Source organism: Mesoplodon bidens (genome assembly GCF_964165515.1).
Source record: "Mesoplodon bidens genome assembly, chromosome: 18".
NCBI lineage: Eukaryota > Metazoa > Chordata > Mammalia > Artiodactyla > Ziphiidae > Mesoplodon > Mesoplodon bidens.
The window spans coordinates 47428390-47444026 of NC_138175.1; the positions used below are offsets into that span (position 1 = coordinate 47428390).

Below are 15637 nucleotides of genomic sequence, written 5' to 3' on the forward strand. Positions count from 1 at the left end.
AAATCCCTCCCTGCAAGGCGGCTGGGGGAGGGTGACCACGTACTGGCAAAATAAAGTCTGTGCTACACCCCTGACATCATTGTGCTGGATTGTTGACATTTGGGGGGTAGGTGGGCATACAGGAACTCTGCCCTTCTCTCCCCCGCCAACCCAGGAAAACCAAGACGGCAGCAGAGACTGAAATCATGTTTATTCGGAGACAGGGGCATGTCGAGATCAGTAATGTGTGTCCTCTGGGGAGGGAGGTCTGGGGACTGGTTCCTAACACCCCGTCAGGGACTCATTCCTGGATGTAGAGGTTACTGGGGGCAGTAGGATCATCTGCTGGGCGTGTCTCCACCACCACAGGCCTGGGGAAGGAAGAGAGAAGTTAGTTCATTCATTCATTTGTTCATTCCTTCATCTGCAGAGGAGTTTATAGAGTCTTTGCCAGCACAATGCTGGGCTATAGCAGTGAATGAGCACACATGGCCCCTGCCCTTGGGGAGCTCAATCTAGAGCAGGAGACCAACATGAATCAGTGAATCAGATGAGTGCAAAGAAGCATGAGGCACATAACAGGGAAACCTAGCCCAAGGGGTCAGCCAAGATGCCCCCAAAGAATGGACGGTGGAGCCTGAAAGAGGCTCAGGAGGGAACTTGGTGAAAAGGCAGGGAAGAGTGTTCTGGGCAGAGAGAAAAGCCTGTGCAAAGGCCTTGAGGTGGAACAGAGCCTGGGGTTTGACTGCAGAAGTCATGGTTTGTGGGCTGTGACCAGGATTGGGTATTTATCTTGAGGCCACGGGAAGGACTTAAAACAGGTGGAGAGTGACACAATCAGATCGGTTTTTTTTTTTTTTTTTTTGTGGTACGCGGGCCTCTCACTGTTGTGGCCTCTCCCATTGCGGAGCACAGGCTCCGGACACGCAGGCTCAGCGGCCACGGCTCACGGGCCTAGCCACTCCGCGGCATGTGGGATCCTCCCGGACCGGGGCACAAACCCACATCCCCCGCATCGGCAGGCGAACTCTCAACCACTGCGCCACCAGGGAAGCCCTCAGATCTGGTTTTTAAAAGACCTCTCTGGGCTTCCCTGGTGGCACAGTGGTTAAGAATCCTCCTGCCAATGCAGAGGACACAGGTTCAAGCCCTGGTTCGGGAAGATCCCACATGCCATGGAGCAACTAAGCCCATGCGCCACAACTAAGCCTGCGCTCTAGAGGCCGTGAGCCACACTACTGAGTCCATGCACCACAACTACTGAAGCCTGCGCGCCTAGAGCCTGTGCTCCGCAACAAGAGAAGCCACTGCAATGAGAAGCCCACGCACTGCAACAAAGAGTAGCCCCCGCTCGCCGCAACTAGAGAAAGCCTGCGCGCAGCAACGAAGACCCAACACAGCCAAAAATAAATAAAGAAAAAAAAGATAACATCACCAGTAATGGGACAAAACATGTGCTTCCTGCTTTGATGCAGCGAAAGGACACACCATCATTTCTGTGGTATTTCTGCCCCAAACGCTTAACCTGGAAACCTCAAACCCAATTGAGGGATATTCTGTAAAACAAATTTCCTGTACTCTTCAAAAGTGTCAAGGTCATGAAAAGCCAGGAAAGTCTGAAGAATTGTCCTAGGCTCAAGACTAAAGAAACATTACTCCAAAATGCAGCCCATCATTCTGGATTATATCCTAGATGAGAAAAAAAGTATTATTTTTTGGTTATAAAGAGCAAGAGCATCATTGGAACAACTGGTGAGACTTGAACGAGCATGTGAATTAGAAGCTAGTGATGTTTCAGTGTTATTTTCTTGATTTTGACAGCTGTATTGTGGTTTGTAAGAGTATGTCCTGGCCTTCATTTAGGAAACATACACTGAAGTATTTAGGGGTAAATTGGCATCATGTCTGCAATTCACATGCAAATAGAAAAAAATTATACATATATGAAAGGGAAGAATAAAGCAAATGTGGTTAAAAAATAATATATGGGGAATCTGGGTGAAGGGGATACACAATTTTTAAATTTATTTTTGCAACTTCTCTGAGAGTCTAAAATTATGTCAAAATAAAAAGTTAGGATAAAAATTAAAAAATGAAAATTCCACGTTGGCTGCTGTGTGGGGAATGGACTATAGGGGGCAGAGATGGAAGCAGGGAGACCAGGTGAGAGGATGTCCAGGTCACAGATACAGGTGGCTGGGGATACCTCCGGATGCCCTCTCCACATCAGAAGCCCCCGCTTCCCGAGTTCATACCTGGGGGAGCCAAGCAGACGGAAGGTGAGGGTGGGGTCTCTCAGCTCCTGCAGCAGCTGGGGGAAAAGGTGCTGTGTCAGTGCCTCTCCTTTAAAGAGAGCAGGGGACGAGGTCTCTGAACTCCTCAGGTCCAGAAATAATCATTCTTGCTAACACTGCTCATCAGCTGTGTGACCTCAGGTGAGTTACTTAACCTCTCTACACCTCAGAGTACTAACCTCTGAAATCATAGTACCTACCTGATAGGCAATCACGAAGATTAAGTAAAATACAAAACTGTAAGGGCAGAGCCTGACACATGGTGTTCTGTGAGCTAAGCACCATTTTTCACTCCATTTCCACTCCATTTTCCGGATGAGAAAAGTGAGGCACAGGAAGATTAAGTCATTTGCCTACGGTCATTCAGCTGGATTCCAACCCAGGCAGTCTGGGCCATGCTCTTAACCCACATATCTCTACAGTGACCCAATTTTATAGTTGGGAGCCTGAGGCTCAGAGAGAAGCAAAGTCCCTTACACAAGGTCACACAGTGACCCTGGATGAGGTCTGGACCTAAGAGACACTGGGGTAGAGAAAGGGACCTGTCTGAACTGAGCCTAGAGGAAGCTTCTCCTCCAGGACTTCACACCCTGACTCGGTTCTCCCAGTCCATCTGATGAATGAGATGACTGACATGGGAGGGGCTGGGTTGTGGGTGCTGGGATGGAGGAGCTTACCTGGTCCGAGCCTAGAGCCCACACCTGCACTCCATGCTTCCAGAAGGCCTGGAGCCGTCCCCCGACCATAGCTGGGAGGAAAGCAGTGCCTGTTACCCTTGGCTTTCACTTAAGCCTCCAACCTGGACCCCGGACCCTATCATCCCAGCACATACCCACGGCCTCCACTGCTTCAGTCATGGGGATCTCTGGAGTTCGAAGCCCCCTGACTGGGGCCCCCTCTGGGGTCACCAGCTTCAGAGACCCTAGAAGGAGGTAGAGCGGGGTCTTTAAGGGCAGTAAGCGGGACTTAGAAGGTTACGGAGGGACCAGACAATAAATTCAGCGTGAGAAGCAAAGCAGGACGGACAAGGACTGGAGGGGCTCAGCGTTTCTGAGAGAGGCACAGGTTCTGGGGTTCGGAGATCTAGGAATAGTGGGGGAAAGGGAGAGAGGAAGGTTCTTACCGTCCATCAACACCATCACCTTGTCTTCCTCGACCTGAGTCACCTGTACTGGTCCCTTGTGCTCTGCTTGAGAGGGGGGGGGGTTCAAGGACCAATTCCACCTCACTCCGCCTTTCCCAAGCAAGCGAGCTAGGCACCCTCTCCATTCCCAAGCAAACGGGCTAAACCTCGCCCATCATAGAGTTCCCCAGTCCCCTATCATCAATCTCACCAATTATATATACCCAACGTTCTACCGTCCCCTCTCGTTTCAACCCCTTTCTCAATTACGCCGCAGGCTAAGCACCGCCCAGCCACCCAGACCCAACCCTCCCAAACTGATAAGCCCCACCCCTCCCAGAGCCTGCACCTGTGCTCATCTCGCCCAGCCAGCAGGAGAGCGCGCCGAAGCGCACGGTGTGGAAGAGCACCGACTTCGCTGGCCGCCCGGGGCTCACGCCGATGCACACGGCGGGCAGCTCAGAGCCTGGCCCGGTCAGCAGTGCAAACACCGGCAGAGGCGTAGGTAGCGGGAACAGCACCTGCTGCGGAACGCGCAGGGAGGGGCGGGCTCAGATGAGGCTTGGGGCGGGGCCTGATAGGGGGCGGGGTCTTGGAGGACAGTGGGCGTGGGGCTTTCGAAGTATTTCCTAAGTATTCGCTTGCCAAGAAACTTCAGGGCGTGAGGCCTCAGAGGGCTTAGAAATTGACGGATGTGCCCTCAGAGTGGGCACGGCTTCCGTTTGGGGGCGTGCCGCCTTGGCGACAGAGAGGCAGGGCCCCCGGGGGCTGCGGCCCCAAAGGCAGCAAAGTTTCCTTAGAGACCCAAAGAACCTGAATGGGGTCTCCTTAGAGGTGGGGGGAGGGGCATAGGGCCTGAAGAATAATTAGGCCAGGGGTGAGGAGCGGAGCTGAAAGATCAGTGAGGAGCCTCCAGGTGGGAGGGGCCTTGGGGAGATTGGGGCGGGGCCTCGGGTGGAAGGCCGGGTTCGTGGAGCTCTCAACAGAAGCGTAGAGTGGATGGCCCTGGCCACCCAATCTGACAAAGTCCCCAGCGTCTGCAGGCTCCCTACCCGGACCAGCAGGAACTTGTTCATGGGCTGGTACCACTGAAGCAGGACCACGGATGTCTCCAATGCCCCACACAGGAACGGGCCCCCGGAACTCGCGCCCTCTGCTGTGGAGGTAAGGATAGGTTAGGGTATATCCTCTCTCCCCTGCTCCGCCCCGCAAAGGCCACACATCTTTCCCCGGGCTCTGTTCACCCTGCCTTAACTCTGCAACCCTCTCGGGTCGAGAGGGAGTCCAAGTCCCGCCCCTGGCCCCGCCCCCTCTCTGCACACCCATGGGGTTTTCTCTCACCCACACAGCACGCCCGGCAGCCTTTGGTGTCCTGGATCTTAGTGGAGACCATGTTCTTCCTGCAGAAGAAGGGAGGCGTGAATGGGGGGAGGGACGGCAGAAATGAGGCATTAGAGGGGTCAGAGGTGCCACTGCGGGCTGGTACCTTGCCAGTAGCCGGTGGGGGCTAATGTGAGCGATGGGACTTCCTGCTCTGGCCTCTTTCCGTTCCAGTAGGCCCAAGATGCTATGAGAATACAGGTGGGGGGTCTTTCCTGCAGTGTGTGTGTATGTAGGGGAAGCAGGCAGTTATAGGACACTGCACACTCCCACCTTTTCCCTATCCCATCACTTGGCCCCATCCCTTTAAAATGCCCAAGCCCTCAAGTCTCAAGCACCTTTATTTACTCATTTTTCACGCAACATATTTTAAATGCCCACTGTAGGCCAGGCACTGTGCTTGGCTCTGGTGAACCATTAATGGTGAGTAAAATAATTACGTTCCCTACCCTCAGGGTGCTTGTAGCCACATGACAAATGATGGCCACTTAACCAGTCAGATGAAGTTACACACATTACAAATTTTAAGAAGAAACATATCTACAAATTCTGCAAGTCTGTCATCACAAACTTTTGGCTTGGGGTCTCCTCATAAATTAGAAATTCTTTTATACAAGGTGTTTATAAAACAATGACACATAATTTTAATCTACAACTTGCTCGCTCTATTTTAGTAAAGCATGGAACAAGTACTAACTGTCATCTGCACATCAAAGAAATGTAAAGACTGACTTCTTGTGGAAATTACCTCAAAACTGACTTGAGAGGTGGGCACTACTGTGAGCCCCATTTTACAGATGGGGAAACTGAGGCTCAGGGAGAAGTCTCTTGCCCCAAGTCCCACAGTGGAAAAGTGGCTGGAATTTGAACTGTAGGCTCTGTGAATGGGGAGCCTAATTTTTTTTTCACCCGTGCCCAGCTATCTCCCAACCCCTTGACTCCTTAAGTTCTGACTCCCCACCCTCCCACCCAGCCATAGCCAGACCTGAGAGAGACATGAGGACATTGTTGATAGAGTACACCCAGGTAGTCCGGCTAGAAAAAAGCTGCAGAGGAAGAGGAGATGGCTCCTGTAAGACACCAGCAACCCCAACTCCAGCCCCCACCCTTGGCCCATCCTAGGTGCTGCCCCTCACCATCTCCAGTGTGGCCTCCTGATCATTTCGGTTCAGGATGAAAATGCCTTCCTCGGCCCCCAGGAGCAGGTGCTGGTCTGGGGAGCACAGACATGAGGATGCTGGGACCTGCCTCATCGTGGGGGACTTCCCAGACCCCCCTATGGCCCCAAACACTGGTACTCTGTTCGCCAGCCCTGACCCTCAATTCTCTGCTCTCCCTCCAAACTGACACTTCCGGCCTCTGTTTCCCCAGATCTGAACTCAAACCCTGACCAGTTCCCCTGAGCTGATCTCACTCTCGCCAGCCTCTGACCACCACCGGTTCTGGTGGTTCTTCCGTCCCTGACTTGCAAATCCGGACCTCTGTCCCCTCAATTCTGCCCCCAACATTAGATGTGACTCCCCGAATAGCCCTCTAAATTCTTTCCCTCTTTCTCCCCAGTTCTGGTCCCTGAACGCTAATCCTATCTCAACACTGATCCTCAAATTCAGACAGCCCTCCATATGGCTTTTTCTGTCCAGTGCGACCCCGAAAACTCTAATACTGTTTCCTTAACATTTATCCCTCACTGACCTTGTCTCCACATCTTTGATCCCAAACTCTCTCCCTTTCTGCTACCTTCTAATCCCTAAAACTCCTGGCCCCAAAATCCTGATCCCAGTTTCTCTACCATTAACCTACAACCGAGGTTAATGGGGTCCAACTGTCCTGGATCTTGTACCCCAAACTCTGACCTTTCTGCTATATCTGACACTCCTTTTTAAAAATTTATTTATTTACTTATTTATTTTGGCCACACCGCACAGCATGTGGGACCTTAGTTCCCCGACCAGGGATCGAACCCGTGCCCCCTGCAGCGGAAGCGTGGAGTCTTAACCACTGGACCACCGGGGAAGTCCCATATCTGACACTCCCAGCCTCCAAACTCTAATTTTCCTAGTCTTCACTCTCAGACCCATCTTCACTCCACCCACCTTTGATCCCTCAACTCCACCTGTAACTCCTGGCTTTGCCCCTGCCTCAGCTCTGCCACTCCCTCCCCTCCCCTGTCCCTGCCTTTGTGCCTTCCATTAAGGGCCCTCCCCGTCCCCACCACATTCTCCATGACCCTCCTGAATGCTCACCCTTGGTGGAGGGGTGCGTCCAGGCTGCCGTGCTGTGGATCCGGAGGGGGCAGCCATTGAATAACTTTACAAGAAGGGCACATCCCTGGGTGGGCCATGGGGGCGGGGCAGCAGCAGATCCAGCAAAAGGGAGGAGGGGACAGGCAGGCGCGGTGGTTAAGATTTGGAAGCAAGAGTGCCAAGGTTCAAATCCCGCCTCTGCTTCCTCAAAGGTTTATACCTTGGAAAGCTACTTCCCCCTCTGGGCCTCAGTTTCCCCAGTCTGAAATGGGGGATGACACCTATCTCTACGACATCTACCTCTTTCTGTGAAGGTATACACCTTGTAAAGACACGAGATCAGTGTCTGGCACAGAGGAACTGCTCAACGTATGTCACCTGTTATATTATTAGTCTTCCCAGCCCGACCCCCCCAGTCCCAGCATGCATCCCCAGCCCCATCCAGAGGTGTGAGTCCTCAGCACAGCTGGCCTCACCTTTCTCTTCATCTTTTCCTTCTTGGGGGGCAACAGTGGGGGCTGGTCAGGCTCCCAGGGGGCTGGGTTCCAGAGTGAGGGTTCTGAGATGGGGTGGGGAAAATCAGCCCCCAAACCCCCCTACCCCTGCCCCACCCCACCTCTGCCCACCTCCCACCCCAGCCTGCCCTGTCACCTGAGTGGGCAGTTAGGTGGGGGCTTCGCGTGGCTGGGGGAGGCCCAGGATGAGGGGTGCGTGGGGGAGGCCCACTGGCACATCGGACCAGCACCCCCGGGCTCAGCTGTCCCTCATTCCCAGTTCCCCCAGGACCCTCGTCCGATGGAGAACGGAACTTGGGCTTTGGAGAGAGAGAAGGAGGGTGGGGGGATACATTAGATGATCTGAGAGAGAGGGCGCCCTTCAGTCTGCCTCCACCAGCACTGACAGTAGGTCATGGCTCTGACCTTCCCCACGATGTCCGACCACCACTCCAGCCTTCCCCTCTAATCCATGCCCAACATCAACACATGCCAGCAACTAAAGGGTGAGTGCTGGGTGCAGCAGACGTTTCCAAGGACCAGCTACTGACCAGTGTCCATCGGGCTAAATATTCTGAGTCCCACTCCTAGGGTCAGGGTTACCACTTCCAGATGCCAATATGCTCATCATCCCAGTCTTCCCAGACTTCAAAGGACCTGGCATCCCAGACTCCAGCCCTAGAGGGCTCAGTATCCTAGCATCTATGGACTCTGGCCTCCTGGCTCCCGGGCCCCCAGCTCTGACCCAGGGCCTTACCTTGGGGGGCAGCGGAGGAGGTGTGTCTTCTGCAGGGGTGGGGCTGGAACACAAAGATGGGGTAAGCAGGTGCAGGTGTGGGGAACAAGCACTGGGGAGGGTTGGGGCCAGAGGTCTGAGCTCAGGAGGCTCAGAGGGCGACGCGGTCTGGGCTGGGGCTGAGGGCTAAAGGACTGATAACCATGATGATAACAGTAACAGCAACTCCTGGATATCGAGTGCTGACAATGCATCAAGTCTCTGCATCTTCACGCCCGCCTAGGAACACAGATCATATGAGCTCCTGGGGGTCAGGTTCTCACTGGGTGCCGGGCGTGCTGCCCGTGAGCCCATGACAGACGAGACGTGTGGGATGGATGGGTGGGCCCTGAGGCTGACACAGGCCTGGGGCTGGGGGAGATGGGGGCCTGGGCCGACTGCTGGGGCTGAGGACCTGACATGGGGGAAAGGTTCAGCCTGAGGCTGGGTGAGATGAAGAAAGATGAGGGCCGGCGGTTGAGGGTTAGGACCGCAGTTGGGTCTGGGGGTGGGAGGTGGGGACTGAGATGTAGCAGGGGGCCCAGGGTTGAGTTGGGGTGGGGTAGAGGGTCAGGGGTCCGGGGTGAAGGAAGGTGGGGGCATTGAGGGTCCAGTCAGGGGTCAGGGGTCAGCGCTGAGTGGTAGAGGGAAAGCAGGGGCTGAGGCTGGGGTCGGGCTGAAAGGAAGGCGGGTTGTAGGAAGGTGGGAGCTGGGTGGGGGCCTGTGGAGCTGTCTTACATGTCCACGTCGTCGTAGTCATCATCAGACTCCGACAGGTGCCTCCTGAGGAGGGACAGTTATGAGCCTCGGGTGGTCCCCACATGTAGCCCAGCCTGCCTCCCACCCTGAGGGCCCCTAACCTAGGACTGCTGCTCTTGAAGTCTCCAGGGGGCTGTAAGCGAGCCTGCGGGATAGTAAAGGGTCAGCAGTGGCCCAGGGGGAGGGGAAGAGAGGGCGGCTGGGCGGCAGGGGAGGCATCTCACCGTGTTGGCTGTGGGTCTGGACTCCATGCCTCTGAGCTTCCTGAACTCCATGTGCCGCCCTGGGGGTAACACACAGTGAGCTGGGGACGTGGATTTGGGAACAGAAAGAGTAGAATTGGGGGTGGGGTCTGGGATCAGGGTCTTAGGACTGGAGCTGTCGCTACAGGGGAGGGATCTTGGTTTACAGGGCTCTCATTTGGGGGTCAGGGTTTGAGATCAGGGAGCTGGGGGCTCAGAATGGTTACAGAGTGTTTGTTTTGAGGTTCCACCTGGGTACCAAGGATCAGACAAAGATTTCTGAGGTCTCTGGGAGTCCTGGTGGTTGTGGGAAGTCTCAGGGGGTCTGTTTGCAGGACAGAGAGGTAGGGGTCTCTAGAGTCATTTTGTAGATCAGGTGGTGATGAGGTTTTCTCTGGGGTCTCCTGTGGGGTCAGATGGTGATGGGGTTCTCTGGGGTCTCTGGCAATCTGATGAGGGGGCATCTCTTGGCTTATAGGGTCAGGTGTCCCCAGACGTAAGGATTCTCTACTCACGACAGCAATCCGCGTCTGGGATCCCCAGAGAGCTGGAGCGATGGGTGGATCTGATCCGCCGAGGGATGGCCGGGGGGAGCTGTGCAGAGCGGCGGCGGCATCAGGCCCAGGCCCTCTAGCAGCCCTCACCACCCTGTGGGCCCAGCTTGGAGCCCTTGGCCCTCCCATAACCTCTGTGCGTCCAGCCCTGTGCCAAGCTCCCCATCCTCACTGGCTTTGTTCGTTCTAAGAGAGGCAGCAAGGGGGTGCTCCAGGCAGGGGAACAGAGTGAGCCAAGTGGGGGGGCGGGTCCCTCACCTCAGGTTCCTCATCTTCAATCTCGCCAACAGGGGCCCCCTTCCCTGGGTTCCTCAGTTTGTCAAGAAGATCTACGATCAGGCCTCTGTTTAGCCCAGGCTGGGACACCAGTTGATGCTGGGGGAGGGGAGGAGGGTGTCAGCACACAGAGGGCTGGGCTGGAGAGAGAGGGCTGGGACGAGGGGCTGGAGAACCCATCTACGGGAATCTGGTGGGGAAGTTGCCAACAGAGGAAGAAGGCAGGGAATTCTGGGGACCTGGGGGATTCTGAGGAGTCTGACGGGATTAGAAGAATTTAGGGTAGGGGACTTCCCTGGCGGTCCAGTGGTTAAGAGTCCCCGCTTCCACTACAGGGGGCGCGGGCTCGACCGCTAGTCGAGGAAATAAGATCCCGCATGCCACGCATCGTGGCCAAAAAAAATAGGGTAGTTGGAGAATTCCAAAGGTGTCTTAGAGGGGACTGGAGTTCCCCTGGAATTCCAAAGCACAGCCAGGAATGGGTCCTGAAGCCCTTGGGAATTTGTGAGTTTTAAGAACTCAGCGTATCTTGGAAAAAGGTCTGGGATACAATTTGCAGAGTCTTGGGGGTCCCTGGGGAATTTGGAGGGACTAGGGACTTTGAGAGGGCCATGGGGGTTCTGTGGAATGAAATTATCAACGTTCTAGGCAGCTGTGGGGGCCCTGGGGGATTCCGGGGGTGAGTCTGGGAGGGGCTTCCCTGGGAGGGGAGGTTTACACTGAGCATCTTGGTGGCGCCGGGTCGTTTCTTGGGGCTCTTAGTGAGGGTGACTTTGACAAAGTTGTGGAAGGCAGCCGACCTTGGGAGGAAGAAGGCAAGTTCTGCGGTGAGGGCACCAGAGACCCTCCCATCAGACCATCACCCCTGGCTCCACCCTCCCTCTCCCTCCTTCCCATCAACCTCTCCTACCATTTGCCTTTTTCCTTTAGCCTTGGGGGCTGGTAGCCACTCTTGGTCATGAGGAAGAGAACTCTGTAAGAGTAGGACAGAATATGGGGTTCAGACTTTCCAGTGGAGGTCAGACCTTGTGGCTCAAGGGAACCCCAATAGCACTAAGGTCAGCAGAGAGCCAAGTGGGGGATAGAATGAGAACGAGGGTTAGGATTTACAAGGCACGGGATGCCCCTTCTAGGGGATACTGCTTATCGCATTACAGAGCTCCTGCAGTCTCGGAGGGAGCCTCAAGATGCTGCTCCCTGTGTTGGGGGCTCCTGGTGTGGAGGGCTGGAGAAAAGGCTTTCTGGGCTCAGGGGAGCCTGAGGGTCTCGGATGGAGCTCAGAGCAAGGGGGTGTCTCCTGTAGGGGGTCTCGTGGTGGGGAAGCAGGTTGGGGGCTGGTGTCCAGGGTCAGAGTTGAGTGGGGTCTCTGGGACTAGGGGCACCTGCCCACATCTGCCTACCTGAGAGGGTGCACGTCAAAGAGTGGTGGTTGTAGCTCGGCTAATTCGATGGCTGTGACACCCAGGGACCAGATGTCACACAGCTCATTGTATCCCCCCTTCAGGGCCACGGCCGCCACTTCTGGAGCCATCCTGGGGGCAGAGACCCTCAGAGAGCCAGGGCTGACACAGGAGGGGGAGGGGGGACTTTTTTGGGGGGTAGGAGGGAGAGAAGGAGAACGGGGCATACAGAGACAGATGCAGAGAGAAACATAAAGATGGAGAGAGACAGACATAAAGACGGAGCGAGGTAAAGGCAGAGAGAGACAGAGACAGAGAGAGAGAGAGGGAGGCAAACGCGGACAGATATGGAAAGACAGAGAGATCAGGATAAAGATCAACACAAACACTGAGAGGACCAGGTGGAGGGGGCACAGAGAGCCCTAGGTAAATGGAAAACTCGAAAGGGAGCCCAAGAGAAGACAGAACCTTCAACAGAGCAAGGTAGAGGCAGGGCAAAAAGCCAGGGCGGAGATTCCCAGAGATCCAGGCTGGGAAAAGCCGCTGCCCCCTGTACCACCCCTATTAGCTGCCAGCCAGGCACCCCTCACCAGTAGGGTGTCCCGATGAAAGAGAGGCGTCGAGCCAGCGTTGCCCCGATCTGGGCCGAGATACCAAAGTCAGCTAGAGGCAGAGGGAGAGACATAGTGACCTCTCCTGTCCCCTTGGGTCCCCAGTCAGTCCCCCTCCAGACCCCCACCAGCCACACTCACCCAGTCTGACCTCCCCAGCATCGTTGATGAGGATGTTGGCTCCCTGGGGAAGAGGGGGCGATTAGAGGCTGTCAGAGACACCCCCCAAGTCCAATGCTGCCGCCACTCCCTGGTCCCACCCCCCTCAAGCCCTCCAAGCACCACTCCCATATCCTGGGCTCCCCACCCACCAAGGCCACCTTTCTGCCCCTAGACCACCTTGATGTCCCGGTGTATCTTCTTCTGTGAGTGCAGATAGGCCAGTCCCTGGGGAGGAGGGTGGACACGGGGGCTGTAAGTGTCCGGGGGCTGGAGCAGGGCCCTGCCCCTACCCAAGCCCACAGAGCGTCTCCTCACCTGGAGCACTTCCCGGCAGACATAGCTGATCTGGAGCTCTGACAGGGGGCCTGTCACTGCAAAGGTCACCCCAGTGCTGTGTTGGGTGCGGGCCAGGCCCCTGGCCGCCACCCACACCAGCTGAGAGGGTGCCACATAGGGAGGGGGAAACAGGATGGGACAAGTAGGGGGAGGAGGCAAAGGTGTGGTCAGCAACAGAGAGAGGGGCAGCGATGCAGGGCACCAGAGGCCGGAGGGAGAGAGATTCATTCAACAGATATTTACCGCGTGTCTACTGTGTGCCAGCCACCGTGGCAGGCACCGGGGATACAGCTGTGGACAAAAGAGGCAGAGATCCCTGCCCTCATGGAGAGAACATTCCGGTGGGGGAGATGGACAGTAGACAAGATAAACAGGTAAGATATACAGGACGTGAGATGCTAATAAATAGGAAGAAGAAAAATAAAGCAAGAAAAGACAACAGGAAATATGTGTGGGAAGGGGTATGACATTTTACACGGGGTGATCAACCCTGAGAAGGTGACGGGGGTGAAGATGGGAGCAGCAAGTGCAAAGGCCCGGAGGCAGGAGAGTGCCTGGTGGGTCTGGAAAGCAGTAAAGTGGATGGAGCAGAGATGAGGTGTGTCCGCTTGGGGTGTGCCAGTGGGGGTCAGACTTGTGGGCTGTGATGAGAAATTTGGGCTTGGCTTTGGAGGGAACTGGAAGGTATGGGAGGGCTCTGAGCAGGGGGTGATGTCACTTTGTAAAATGAGGAGAGACAGGGAGAGAGACAGGGAGAGAAGGAGAATCAGGAACAGACCCAAATTGAGGCATAGAAAGAAAGACATGGTCAGAGAACAAAAAGTGGGAAAACAGACACGGTGAGAAAGAGAGACACAAAGGGGTGAAGAGGATACACACACTAGAGAGAGACGGTAGACAGAGGGGTCAGAGACCAGGTCTGACGGGCTGGCGGGGTGAGTCACTTCCTCTCTGTGGGCCTCAGTTTCTCCCTCTGAGGACTTCTTAATGAAGTCCTTCCTTCCTGGCATTTGAGGTCTGAGGCTGGAGGGAGACCGGGAGATGGTCGAAGATAGAGGTGCGCAGCAGAAATCTCGAAGTGATCAGAGGCCCACCCCGCCCACACCCTCCAATGCTCCGAGAGAGTGAAAAGCAGGCTAAGAGAATCAGAAATGCATTCGCTATTAAATGAACATGTGGGCACTGATGATGAGCCAGAAATGCAGAAATACTCAAACGCATGAATACACCTTGGTGAGAAAATGCACACACGGGGAAGATGGGGCAGGGGAAGTAGAGGGGATCGCTGCATGCAGAAAGACTGGGGCTGGACTCTCAGGTCCTGGAGGACAGGGCTCAGGGCCCACTCGGTCACCACAGTATCCCCATCATCTGGGCCAGGCCCAGAGGAGGGGCTGGCTTACTGTGTGAAATGTGGACCGTAAAGACAGTCCCAGGAGACACAAAGGCAGAGAGACAGGACAGGCGAACTGGGGGGGCTGGGGCTACCTGGATCCCCTTGCCCTTCCTCTCACCTTGGTAGATGTCCTGGAGAGAACCAGCCCCACAGAATTCCATGCAGATCCAGAGCTTCTGCAGCCTGTAACAGTTCAAGAGCAATACTAATAACAGCAGTAATAAATTATTGTAGGATACGTCCTGGCTCACTGTCCATCTTATTCTAGTTCAACAAGAACTTTAATGTAAGAGCTGTCATCTGTCTATTGCTCACTACAGTGAGATCATCCCATTTTATAGATGGGGAAGTTGAGGCTCAGAGAGGAAATATATGCTCAGGGTCAACTGGAATGGAACCCAGGTCTTTGGGCTCCTGACCCATGGCATCCTCTGTCGGCCCATGTTAACCTAGGAGACAGGGTAGAGACCTCACAGGTTGTGGAAGTTCGGAGGGGACACAGGAGCTAGGATACCAGGTCTGGGGGACAGAGAACATTATTGGGGCATCTGGGATATTAATTTGGGGGTCAGGAAATTTAGGGGTTCGTATTAAAGGAAATGAAAGTAAAACTAGGGGACCCGAAGGGCAAAATGATGAAAGATTAGTTTTAGGGGACTTGGTTTCAGGTTTGGTTACTGTGAAGGGATCAGTTTGGTGGACCCCTACTCAGAAATGGGAGTTATTTATTGGAGATTAGATTTGGGGGTGCTCTGGTCAAAAAAGTGGGACTTTGGGCCGGGGATCAAGTTAGGAGTGCCCCAGTTAAAAATGGGGGTCCAGGATCAGAGGTCAGGTTAGGGGGTACCCTGGTCAGGAATGGGAGCTCGCGGGTAGGGGCTGGGCTGGGTGTCAGGGCAGGTCTGAGGCTCATCACCAGAGATAACTCCCATGGTAGGCAACGATGTTGGCGTGCCGACAAGTTTTCAACATGAGGATTTCCTTCTGAAGTGTGGAAACATCATCGTCTGCAAGGAGGGGCAGAAGAGAAAAGGCTGCTACAGGGAGGGAGTATGGGGGAGATCCCAGTGTCCCAGGAGGCGGGCGTGTGGGGAAGAAGCTCCTGAGGTCCTCTCCTCACCAGGCTCCATCTTCACCATCTTCAACGCCACCAGGTCCCCCGTCACCTTGTCTCGAGCCTTGTAAAGGGGAAGTTGGCAGTCAGGCGGGGGCTCCATTCGCCTGAGCTCCTCCTCAGCATCCCTGAACCAAAGCCAAGGGCTGGGACCCTCTCACATCCCCTTCCCTTCCTGGGCCTCACCCCAAAGGTCACCGGCTTGAGGGTGAGGGAGAAGGAGGGGGTTCCTCACCTTGAAGACTTCCCCATAGGTGCCGCCACCCAGCCGCTGGAGCAGGTCATAGTGGTCCCGGGGATCCCTATTGAAGATGTCAGGGTCCACGAGGGCCATTCCTAGGGCCCGGAGCTGGGCGCGCCCAGGGGCCAGCAGGGCCTCGGGGCTCGGCGTGCTGTCACCTCCCTCCCTCCCCACTCGCCCTGCCCTCGCCTTGCCTCCACCGGCTGTGGCCTCCCCCCCCACCGCCCCAACTCTCGCTTCCTGCCCCAGCACAGAGCT

The 15637-nt window shown here is 55.3% G+C and overlaps 1 protein-coding gene across 3 annotated transcripts; it reads right to left on the reverse strand.

Annotated features, from left to right (window-relative positions):
- Window positions 1-181: 181 nt before the first annotated feature.
- MAP4K1 (mitogen-activated protein kinase kinase kinase kinase 1) lies at window positions 182-15486 on the reverse strand. 3 transcript variants are annotated; one of them, XM_081215841.1, is made up of 31 exons: window positions 15374-15486; window positions 15145-15202; window positions 14941-15031; window positions 14143-14207; window positions 12608-12663; window positions 12470-12517; window positions 12272-12314; window positions 12110-12182; window positions 11520-11651; window positions 11030-11092; window positions 10838-10919; window positions 10102-10218; window positions 9805-9883; window positions 9272-9330; window positions 9149-9192; window positions 9027-9071; window positions 8271-8313; window positions 7671-7833; window positions 7496-7578; window positions 7020-7104; window positions 5913-5989; window positions 5762-5822; window positions 4883-4991; window positions 4738-4796; window positions 4449-4549; window positions 3746-3920; window positions 3397-3462; window positions 3106-3195; window positions 2951-3021; window positions 2235-2290; window positions 182-350 (listed from the first exon to the last, which is right to left on the reverse strand). In XM_081215841.1, exons 1-31 carry the CDS (start codon window positions 15470-15472, stop codon window positions 281-283), a joined length of 2463 nt encoding a protein of 820 aa, XP_081071967.1. In that variant the 5' UTR covers window positions 15473-15486; the 3' UTR covers window positions 182-280. The 3 variants fall into 3 exon arrangements, with proteins under 3 accessions (XP_081071967.1, XP_081071966.1, XP_081071965.1); XM_081215840.1 differs by having other exon boundaries at window positions 3397-3459; window positions 4449-4552; XM_081215839.1 differs by having other exon boundaries at window positions 4449-4552.
- Between the last annotated feature and the right edge of the window lie 151 nt (window positions 15487-15637).

Excerpts from the sequence above, each read along its gene's own strand:
- MAP4K1 (XM_081215839.1), bottom strand. The coding sequence starts at position 15,472 with ATGGCCCTCGTGGACCCTGACATCTTCAATAGGGATCCCCGGGACCAC. Across the intron at positions 8,314-9,026 it reads GACTACGACGACGTGGACAT|CCCCACCCCTGCAGAAGACA; the intron begins GTAAGACAGCTC and ends TTTGTGTTCCAG. Across the intron at positions 3,921-4,448 it reads ACAAGTTCCTGCTGGTCCGG|CAGGTGCTGTTCCCGCTACC; the intron begins GTAGGGAGCCTG and ends CGCGTTCCGCAG.